The sequence below is a fragment of the Rhamphochromis longiceps genome, linkage group LG22 (genome assembly GCF_057381845.1).
Source record: "Rhamphochromis longiceps isolate RC_006_pf linkage group LG22, R_longiceps_female_GT1.1, whole genome shotgun sequence".
NCBI lineage: Eukaryota > Metazoa > Chordata > Actinopteri > Cichliformes > Cichlidae > Rhamphochromis > Rhamphochromis longiceps.
Window position 1 is genome coordinate 30,328,920 of NC_140577.1, and position 12,162 is coordinate 30,341,081.

The following is a 12,162-nucleotide window of genomic DNA, read 5'->3' on the forward strand; positions in this document are numbered from 1 at the left end:
AATCAGCTCCACTGAAAAATCAACCAACGCTGGACACTCTTAGCTTAGCAAAGCTATCTCCCAATTCAGAGCGAGCTAAGAAAATAATACAATCTATCACGTACTTCATCTGCAAAGACCTGCGTCCTTACAACATTGTGGAAAACGAGTGCTTTTCTTACATGATCAAGATGCTGGAACCCAGGTATGTGATACCATCACGACGTTTTTTCGCAGACACAGCCGTACCCAATCTCTACATAGATGTGAAGCGTAAAGTTGAGGAAAGTTTGACTTGTGACGCATGGACCTCGCGGGCTGTGGATTCATATGTGACTATAACAGCTCATTATCTCACAGCGGACTGGCAACTGCTGTCTTACGTTCTCCAAACTCGAACATTACATGAAAGTCACACCGGAGCGAACATTGCAAATCTCCTGCAAAATGCAGCACAGGAATGGGGGATTGCCGACAAAAATCTGGTGGTTGTCACCGACAATGCTTCTAATATGACAATTGCCACTCAGCTAGCGGGATACCTGCATGTGAAAAGTGTTTCGCCCATACGCTCAATCTGGCATCACAACGAGCCTTAAACCTGCCTGCAGTAGCCAGGGTCTTGGGAAGAGTGCGGCGCATAACTGGGTTTTTCAATAGAAGCACAGTGGCAAACCACGCTCTGGAGCAAAAACAGAAAATGTTACAGCTCCCAACTCACAAGCTCAAGACCGACGTCTGCACGAGATGGAACAGTGCTTATGACATGCTCCAGCGTTTCCTTGAACAACAACCTGCGATTTGTGCAGCGCTGCTGTCTCCCGAAGTCAGAAAGAGTAGCACAGATATCTTTACTCTAAACGAGACGGATATTGGGAACACTGAAGAAATTGTCCGGGCCTTGAAGTCAATGCAAGTCGCGACTACTGTGATGTCTGAGGAAAAGAATCCTACTCTGTCTCTCGTAGCACCGCTGCTAGCACAGCTGTTGCACGACACCCAAGACAACATTGGTGACACAGCGCTGGTCAGAAACATCAAGCAAAGTATCAGTCAAGATCTTAAGAAGAGATATGCCAGCACAGTCGAGAGGAACACCCTCTACACAGCATCAGCTCTCGACCCACGCTTTAAAACCCTGCCGTTCCTGTCACTGGAGGAAAGACAGGAAACCTATGCCAGAGTGGTTGCTGAGGCTATAACCCTTCAGGTAAGCAAACATTCTGGTGTTATAATTTAAATAACTTACTTACAATATTAGTAGATCGGTGATATTTTTGTCATATTGGTAATATTCTATTTAACAATTAAATACATTAATTATAATTTGCTAACATATTACTGCATACTAAAAGATATGAAATATTTATTTTCTTCCTCTCTCTGTATGTGTGTGGGTTTTCTACAGGAAGAAAAGAGGCAGCAGCCCATCTGTGAGCCAGAAGCCCATGAACATCATGAGAAACCTGACGAGACTGAACAAAATCTCAGACCCCCTCTCATACCAGCCAAGATGAGGAAGTCTTGTGGGTTAACAGACTTGCTTGGTCAGACTTATGGTGATGTTGGAGCCCCACCAAAATCATTATCTGCCACAGCTGAGGAGGAGGTGAAAAGATACCAGGAGGTCACGTCACTGGCACTCACAGAATACCCACTAAGCTGGTGGAAATCCCATGAGGAAGTCTATCCTTTCCTGGCCACACTGGCAAAAAGATACAGTGGGGCAAAATAGTATTTAGTCAGCCACCGATTGTGCAAGTTCCCCCACTTAAAATGATGACAGAGGTCAGTAATTTGCACCAGAGGTACACTTCAACTGTGAGAGACAGAATGTGAAAAAAAAATCCATGAATCCACATGGTAGGATTTGTAAAGAATTTATTCGTAAATCAGGGTGGAAAATAAGTATTTGGTCAATAACAAAAATACAACTCAATACTTTGTAACATAACCTTTGTTGGCAATAACAGAGGTCAAATGTTTACTATAGGTCTTTACCAGGTTTGCACACACAGTAGCTGGTATTTTGGCCCATTCCTCCATGCAGATCTTCTCGAGAGCAGTGATGTTTTGGGGCTGTCGCCGAGCAACACGGACTTTCAACTCCCGCCACAGATTTTCTATGGGGTTGAGGTCTGGAGACTGGCTAGGCCACTCCAGGACTTTCAAATGCTTCTTACGGAGCCACTCCTTTGTTGCCCGGGCGGTGTGTTTTGGATCATTGTCATGTTGGAAGACCCAGCCTCGTTTCATCTTCAAAGTTCTCACTGATGGAAGGAGGTTTTGGCTCAAAATCTCACGATACATGGCCCCATTCATTCTGTCCTTAACACGGATCAGTCGTCCTGTCCCCTTGGCAGAAAAACAGCCCCATAGCATGATGTTTCCACCCCCATGCTTCACAGTAGGTATGGTGTTCTTGGGATGCAACTCAGTATTCTTCTTCCTCCAAACACGACGAGTTGAGTTTATACCAAAAAGTTCTACTTTGGTTTCATCTGACCACATGACATTCTCCCAATCCTCTGCTGTATCATCCATGTGCTCTCTGGCAAACTTCAGACGGGCCTGGACATGCACTGGCTTCAGCAGCGGAACACGTCTGGCACTGCGGGATTTGATTCCCTGCCGTTGTAGTGTGTTACTGATGGTGACCTTTGTTACTTTGGTCCCAGCTCTCTGCAGGTCATTCACCAGGTCCCCCCTTGTGGTTCTGGGATCTTTGCTCACTGTTCTCATGATCATTTTGACCCCACGGGATGAGATCTTGTGTGGAGCCCCAGATCGAGGGAGATTATCAGTGGTCTTGTATGTCTTCCATTTTCTGATGATTGCTCCCACAGTTGATTTTTTCACACCAAGCTGCTTGCCTATTGTAGATTCACTCTTCCCAGTCTGGTGCAGGTCTACAAAACTTTTCCTGGTGTCTTTCGAAAGCTCTTTGGTCTTGGCCATGGCGGCGTTTGGAGTCTGACTGTTTGAGGCTGTGGACAGGTGTCTTTTATACAGATGATGAGTTCAAACAGGTGCCATTCATACAGGTAACGAGTGGGGGACAGAAAAGCTTCTTACAGAAGACGTTACAGGTCTGTGAGAGCCAGAGATTTTCCTTGTTTGAGGTGACCAAATACTTATTTTCCACCCTAATTTACGAATAAATTCTTTACAAATCCTACCATGTGGATTCATGGATTTTTTTTTCACATTCTGTCTCTCACAGTTGAAGTGTACCACTGGTGCAAATTACTGACCTCTGTCATCATTTTAAGTGGGGGAACTTGCACAATCGGTGGCTGACTAAATACTTTTTTGCCCCACTGTACCTTTGTATCCCAGGTACTAGTGTCTCGGCTGAAAGAGTCTTCTCAACCGCTGGAGACATCGTCACAGCAAAACGGAGCACTCTGACTTCAGAGCATGTTGATCAGCTCCTTTTTCTGAGCAAGAATGCTGACATTGCTTCACTGTCCAAATGTGTTTAACTTTTTAGGGCAGCAACAAACAGGACAGTTTACTTATTTTAATTTAAGAAATGTTTTATTTTATTTAAATTTAAAACTTTTTTATTTAATGTAAAATTATATTTTGTTTTAAGCTATAATTGTACCAGATAGTTACGTTCAGTTAAGTTGGTTACTAGACAGTTATACAAACCGTTCACTTTGTCAGCAATAAAACTGACTGACATGAGAGAAAGACTGAGTGTGAGACTTTATTATTAGATAAAATGAATATTGATAAAGTTTACCTTTATGGACAAAATCTGCAGTAGAAAAAATATGTGATAAATCACAGAATATTGTATTGCAATACCCAGAATATTGCAAAAATATATATATATATATATTAAAAAAAAATCGCAATAATATCGTATCGTGAGTTAAGTATTGTGATAATATCGTATCGTGGGGTGTATGGTGATTCCCACCTCTATTGATGTCACTGTTGAAGATGATGACCATGTCAGTAAAATTTTCTCTGCAGCAACGTTGAGCTTCAGTCCAGCTCCTTCTCTGGTTCACAAAGTGATATTCTCTGGAGTAGGGAAAAGAGCTAGAAAGTCCTGCTGAGAAACAGAAAAAGGCTTTATTTTAAGACTGATATAATGAAGACTGTATAATAATATTTTAATCAAATATTCATAATTAAATAATTCAGGTTAACAGTCTTACTGTATCAAACTACATACAGTAATAATGTTTGTACAACCGTGTACAATCAATGTACATGGTTGATACACCAATACTCCAAATGCAGTATTGGGAACACCAAGTGAACAAATAAACAACCAAAAAAACCTTAACTTTTATTCTAAAACATAAAACAAGGTAAAGATTCATTTTCACGCTCTCACAGGTAGAGAGAAATCATGCTTGTGCAAATAAACGTACTTTTGGAGGCTGAGCCCAAAGGAAGCAGCCCTGATGTGATTAGTCGCTTTGATGGACACTGCGTTATGAATTTAGTGACATCACACAGTTATTGCCAATTATTCGAATGCACATCCAATAAACTCACCGTTCAAGAAACCAGTATAGTAAGTGACACAAGCCAGGATTGAGCCATGCTTTCATGTTGTTTAAGGCACATTCTGACCCTACTATATGAATATTGCAGCGGAATTCAGACCACGCAACATTTTTCCAATATTTTTGTTGAATCTGTGAAAAGTGTAGCCCAGTTCCCTGTTCTTAGCTGACAGGATTGGTAACTGTTATGGTCTTCTGCTCCTGGAGCTCATTTACTTAAAGTATTCAATATGTTGTGTATTCAGCAATGCTCTTCTTTGTACCTCGAAATGAGTCGTAGTAAGTGGTTATTGCTGTTGCCTCCCTGTTACCTTAAAGTAGTCTAGAGATTCTTCTTGCACTTCTGGCAACAACAAAAAATATTTACCCTAGACAACTGCTGGTCACTGGATATTTACACTTTTCCAGATACTTTAGATAAAAGAAATTGAACAGTTGTACCAACCATAACCCTCAAATATACCTGAGTTCACATTTATTCCTGTCAGAAATCATAATTCTTCCAGATTTCTGATCAGTTAAGCTGTTATATTAATAAATGTTGTGCAGCAGACCTTCAAGGGCCCAATATTTTCTATAAAAGCATTTCATACATTCTCACAGAAAGACTTTATCAGTAAGTCTATAAACTGTAGTTCTTATGTCTGAGATACTGACCTGACAGCAACAGGAGGACCAGTATGTTTATTTCCCCCATTCTTGGCTTCACTCTCTATAACAGACATAGCAATCGTCATTATTATTTCACCATAATTATAATCATCTGCATGATGAGCTTTTGTTACTATTATGCAGACCTTGACCCCCAAAGTCATGTGACTGAAAAAAGGAAAGCAGTAGCACAGTCTTTAAATGTAAACACACACGTAAACACACACACACACACACACACATGGATATTTCTGAATACTCTGCCAGCCACTTTGTAATGGCGTTCCATGGATGCACTGCTTGCTAGTCTCTTGCATCCTGCTGTTATGTGCTGGATTGTCTCAGGGGCAACTTTGCACAGCCTGCATCTGGTGTGTTGCTGGTGCAGTAGTACATGCCACTGGTACATGCAGCACAGGGGCCTGTCCTTCCCTGATGGTTCCTCTTCTTACTCCTCTCAGGCTTCTGCTGCCTGAGGTATTCACTAAGCAGTTGGTCAGTTGTGGCAATCTTCCTGATCCACTTATGGATCTTTTTTGTTTCATCCTGGAGTAGTTGTAACACTCACTAGTCCTCTGTCTCCTTCATTTTGCTGAGTGCACATTGTCAGGGTGCTGGACTTGGGGGTAAAACCCTCCACACATGGTAAGGAGCTTGTCTTTGATGTTAGCGGCTCTCCTCCTCTTGCCAGCTTATTATCCTAGCAGTATCTGACAGTCAGCAAGGGTGTAGGTGTTTATTGCCCTGATATTGTTATTCATATTCAGTTTGCAGCTTTCCTAGTGGCCTCTTCATGGTTCCCATTTGACTGGTAGATTCCAAGGTACATGTAGCTACCCTCAATGTCTGCCATGTTGCCTTGTGGTAGTGCATTTCCCTCAGTTTTAACTACTTTCTCTCCCATTGATAGCATCCGACTACATTTCTCCAGTCCAATTCCACAAATGATCTTATGGAGTGATGAATCCAAAATTAAAGTTTCTGGTTCCAATCATTGTCAATGATCAGGAGAATGCCCATCTGTAAAACACAGTGGAGACTCTGTTGTGATTTGGAGCTGTATTTCGGGCAGTGGTGTTGGTTATCTTGTCAAAATTGATCTAATTATGAAAAGTACCGTCAGACTTTGGTCCACTATGCAGTGGCATTGGAAAAAGATCTGATGGGATAACAGTGATCTAAAACACACTACCAATACCTGAAACTATATCTGTGTCTATTATTTTACATGTGATCAGTCAATAAATCAGTTGTATCGGAATTACAATTTACTTCTCTGGTTTGGGGTTAGAGCTGGGGTCATCATTGATTAAATATCATATATTCACATCGGGGGTTTTTTTTTTAAGATGATGCATTACGTTTATTCACACGCTATAGAAAGTAAATCTGTTACATTTATTTTACATTACCCATCAAAATAGCCCGAGATTCATGGACACATAATTACCAAGTAAACAATATAATTCTTAGGCTACATGCCTACACAATGCCCAAATCTATGTCCTAACGAGGACACAGCCACAACATCCTTCTTTTAGTGTTTAAGAATGACCACAAACCAGCTTCTACTGTTTAACAAGCAACAGGTACATTTGTTACATTTTGCACATTATATTTGTTGCCTGGTGAAAATCAAGCTTTTGGTGCTTAGTTGGGGTCAGCATACACCGAGTTGCCTGGAAAGGTTTGATTCTGTTTGCAGCAATGGTTGTTGTCCTTGCTGCAATAAAAAATAAATTATATTTTTAAACCCCTTCCTCCAACCAAAATTGTTGATCATTCCCCTATTTCCCCATCCTCCACAGAAAATGTCAGCAGATGTTAGAGCATGTAAAAATGGCAAGCACTGGGCTTGGGGCTCTGTTGATCTCTATGTAACCTCATTTTTGGTCATGTAGTCACCATTGTGTGCTTGTTGCTTTCAGCCCAATGCAAATTATAAGGAAAATCACATTATTAAAATGAAAAAGAAACACAAATGCAAACAAATCCATGCGTGATGGTAATAACAGGAAGTCACATGCGTATTACAGCACAAGATTTTGCCTGTCATTTGAATGCTTTGGATATTTAGCATTGTCTGTTTTTTTTTTACAGGACTGGAAAAATGCTATTATGCTGAAAGTGAAATAAAATAGATTCTCAGCTTTTTTGTATTTATGGACATTTAACAAACGTGATGGCTCAAAGTTTTGGCCTTTTTAAGTGGGAATTTGTGTTTTCGGAAACAAGCATAACTACAGGAAACAAACTTTCAAGTTTCAGTATGTCAGTGTCTTTGACATATGAGGAGAGAGTGGTATTACATGTAGTCAAGGTTGCTAACTGGACGACAACCAGTGGACAATGAATTAGATGGTATGCATCTTAATCTTTAGGCTGCTGAAGTGCCCTGTTTCATGGATTATGGATTTGCATTGCTATGACGTTCATGTTGGATAGAAGGATGTGATGTTTTACATTACCCACGAGGTTTATCCCCTCTTTAAATTAGGGGTCCCCTAATTTAAAGAAGTTGACTGAAATAGAAATCAATTTCACCACAGTGAGGGTGTAAACAAGTGACTACATCTGTAAAACTGCTTTGAAAAGGTTTATAAGTGTACTGGATATGGTGATAATGGGAAGATGGGTAACATCTCGATCTGCTCTGCTAGATAATCATTACCACCTGTGCTTTGTGTGTATAAATAAAGTAGACAGAATGCTCTACTAAAACACATGGATCCCCTTATATCCTACTTGGATCTTCACAGGAGCACATTTTGTAGAAAGTACATATGAATAAACCATTATCCCAATTTCGCTTATGTGCCATTTTACCATATAAGTACTAGATTGGGTATTGGAGTAAGCATTGCTATAACTATAGGATGGTATTCTCATTGTGTCCCTGAGACTCAAACTAATATTAAGTGAATCCTAATAAAGGAGGAAAATTCAGGAAACACTAGAGACACATTCTTGTAGTTTAAAGCTGAATTGTGTGGGAGGTTTGCAGTCATTCCACTTAAAGTGAGTAATCCAATATTGGTGCAATTTCTGAAAATGTTTATTGTTTCTAAAAGTGCACAATCCTGCAACAAGCCTAGCGACAAGTCTCTAGTGTTTCCTGAATGAGGACAAAAGAGCAGTTTTACTCACCTATTCAGATTTAATATGTGAGTCAAACACACTCATGCATGACCAAATCAGCAAAAAACACATTCACATCATTTTGGGAGAGATTAGTTAGATTTTTTACTTATTAGCATTTGGATCAAGCAGTGACGGTGGAAAGACAAAGGAGGAAAATAATGCCTCAAACAAGGCCCCTGCAGACACTGAGGGCAGGCATGCAGACACAAATAAATCAGAACTCCAGCCAGGCAGGGGAGGCGTATTTCACACTCAAGGAGTGGCCTACTCTGTGGAACACCAGGGATCATTAATCTCTAGGAGACAAGCCCTCTGGCCTGCAGCTGGCACAGGTAGACATGAAGCTGGCTAAGCCCAGGCCACGAGCCTATAACACTACTGGTCTCATTGTGCTATCAGCTGTCCGATAGTACAGAACCGTGGCTGTTGACCTAGATGGAGGTGTACCCCAGCCAAGAGCCACAGACCCTGGGGCAGTGACAGCAGTGATATTTGAGGTGGATCTCGGTCTTGAGTGTTGATGGTTGGATCTCAAAAGAAAGATAAAAGAAGTCATCATTATTAAATCAATGATGATTTTAATTTTGATTTCATGTAACCAGTAATTGCTCTGATTCTTCTCCAAAGTTTCCTTTATTCTCTCACCAGTTTAGGAAGATCAGAGGAGACTACTGTCATGGTAATTCTCTCTTGATCTCTCATCAACTGGGAGTAAACTTCTGTGTCTTTTATGAATCTTTCCTCACTGAGATGGAGTGCAGATGTGTGTCAAATTAAAGCAAATTATGATGAAACTGAATTAAGCCTGCACTACTTCAAAACTCAAGCCAGATGACATAAAAGGAACTGTTTTTGACACACCAGCAAAACGAATGAGTGAAGAACAATTATATTTGATCAGGCTAAAATAGAGCTGTGGCTTAAATGTTGGGAATCAAACCAGCAATGCCTGAAATTAAAAAGCATTTACAATGTGCTAATATGTATCTAATCCTTCTAAAGATGATATCATAGTGCAACATTTCTTCAGGTAATTCAGGTGTTTGTGCTGCTGAGAAGTCAGACATGAGTTTCCAACCTTGTCTATGAAATAGTCAAAGTTCAGAGTGACTGTGTGACTCATGCTGGGCCTGGGGTGTCAAAAAGCCGAAGCTACCTTGCCATACCTGGTGGCTATTTAATAGCATGATGTGAAATTACATTCTGTTACGGGTAGAACAATTTTCTTTAGGAAGCTAATCTGATTAGTAATAAATCTGTGATGTAGGTCCAGGGTGACGTAGGCCTCTCAGGGAACCTATCTCTCTGCTGTGCATGCACTAGTCATGGAGAAGGGCTTTTGCTGTATGTTGTCTGAGTCCTCTGTGAGAGCATGCTAACAGCAGTAGCTCCAGCACCCCAAAGCACCCATTTTATGACTAAGGCTACGTCCACACGTAGCCGGGTATTTTTGAAAACGCAGATTTTTCTATTCGTTTGCACCTTTTGTCCACACGTAAACGGCGTTTTTGGTCACTGAAAACGGAGATTTTAAAAACTCCGGCCAGGGTGGATATTTTTGAAAACTCCGTTTTTGTATTTACGTGTGGACGAGAAAAACGGAGAAAACGCAGCGTCAAAGGTGTGCGCCTTTTTTGACGTCACACTGTGCGCCATGTTATTGTTTCGGTGAAATGAATTTCTACAATACTATTACTGTTAATTGTACACAGTTACTGTCCCTCCACACATATGACTTGGTTCTGCTTCAATGCCCCAGCTTTGTTTACTTTTTCCCACCGAGGCTTCTAGACTTCTGATTGGTCAACATTTCTACAGGTTAGGATTATATCGCCACCTGTTGCTTTGGCATGTTCCTAGCAGCGTTTTTCTTCATTTCTGCCTTTACATGTGGACGGGATTATTTTTTAAAACGAAAACGGAAAATCTCCGTTTTCAAAAATACCCGTGTACGTGTGGACGTAGCCTAAAACTGTTAGTAGCAAACTGGACACTGTGTTCACCACTTACATGAAGTCCTGTTGATGCAACCTTATGACATCTCTCTACGTCCCTCCACTTTGCCTTGTTAGCCCAAATGAGAACGCTAGCTCCTAGCAACAAGCCAGGCTAATGTAAGGACACTCACATTAGCAGTTATCATAGATCTTCTGGTATGGTCAGGAGATACAAATCGTGTGGGATGTAACAAGACAAAAAGGCTTAACATGCACTGACATGACACATAAAATTGCTTCCTCCACCATCCTGCTCACCTCAAGCCTCATCATCTGAACTGAAGTCAGGGATCTAATGAACAAAAACATGCATAGAAAATGCTTATTTATGCCTGAGATTTTTGCAATTATTGATTTTCACGTGACTGGACTGCTAACAGCAAATGCTAACAAGCTGTTAGCTAAGCTATAATTATGCCAGCTAACGCTAGGCTCAAATGTTAAATTGCATGAATGGTGTTGAGTTTAGCTAGCAGTGCAATTATGACTGAGGCTACAATTTCAGTTAGAGACCTGCTCCAGTGTTTGAGTCTGTGCCAGTCTCCAACTCTAGCAACATGCTTATTTGGAGACATAATGTCTCCAAATAAGTCCTGAGTCTTCACTTCATTATTTTACTTGACATCTACTGTGGTCGTCTACAGATGCAAAACTACAAAATGGTCTCTGTGTCAAATACTTATGGACTTAGCTGTATATGATTTTTGCAGGGTGACAGAACAGAAACAGAAACATGTAAGTGATCTCTCAAACAGCATAGTGCCTGCATCTCATGCAGAAAGCAAACACGGTACAGTGAAGTGGCAAGGGAAATTGCAATGGCAGGCTAAGACCAGCAATTTACTCCAAAACAAAATCACTTTGGCAGCTTCTCACATTCTGTTGATTTCAGCACTGCAGGCAAATGCCACCATACTCACTTCAGCTCCAGGTGTGTTTGTTCTGCAGTGTCGATGCCAGATGCCAGAAGAGCTCAACGCGCACAGCTGGACCAGACTCAATTCAAGAGTTTTTCAAAGCCAGGAATAAACACTTAAACTACTATTGAAAGTAAAAACAATTAGCCTGAAATCAATCAGAGGATCTCATTGAGCAGTGACAGCTTGTTCAAGAAATAAATATATTAAAAGATTTAAGAAAATGGGAATCATGTGTAAGAAACACAAACATCACACTTCCCTGTGGTTTTACTGGTATACCCTTCATTGTGGAGTTGATTCTCCTACTCCTTGACCATAAGCAGAAGCACTAAAAATTAAATTATTCAAAAGATATTATGGTGCACACACACTTTATGCTTCAGTTTTAGTGAGTGAAATCCTAGTGTGGATTGCACCTATACAGTTAATTTGTTAATTTAACATGCTAATGTTATGTGACAACTTAGCACTCAACCCTGTCCAAATATGGCCATTTCTAGTTCCAAAAAACAATACGGAAAAGTTAAAACTTCTGACATTTTGGGGGTGTCCAAATTCATGGACTGCATCCTCCTGAGGCCGCATATGTAGGGCGATTACGTCACAGCGATGCAACGAAGGCTGTCCAAATTCATAGACTCCGACAAATGAAGCCGACAAATGCGTCCTCCTTTTCCCCAGATTTTTAAGGATGGGTCGGGTGTGTCCTTTGTGGCCCACCATATCCCAGCCAATTCCAGTTTCCAACAATGGCAGCAGCTACTTAGTTTTATTTTTACTCTTATTACTCGTTCTGGGTCACAAAAAAAACCTTTTAACATATTTTCAGGCGAGACTGTAGCTGTGTAAACCTCAAATATCTGCTCGGTTTATCAAGATATCACAATTTTGCAAAAGTGCTCCGACGTTTTCGGAGATGTCTGCTACCCACCAGCTCGATAG

At 40.8% G+C, this 12,162-nt stretch overlaps 1 protein-coding gene across 1 annotated transcript; it reads left to right on the forward strand.

Annotated features, from left to right (window-relative positions):
* Window positions 1-679: 679 nt before the first annotated feature.
* LOC146644301 (E3 SUMO-protein ligase ZBED1-like) lies at window positions 680-1,714 on the forward strand. The gene is made up of 2 exons (XM_085395413.1): window positions 680-1,189; window positions 1,388-1,714. The coding sequence occupies exons 1-2, from the start codon at window positions 680-682 to the stop codon at window positions 1,712-1,714; spliced, it is 837 nt and encodes a 278-aa protein (XP_085251539.1).
* The last annotated feature ends 10,448 nt before the right edge of the window (window positions 1,715-12,162 follow it).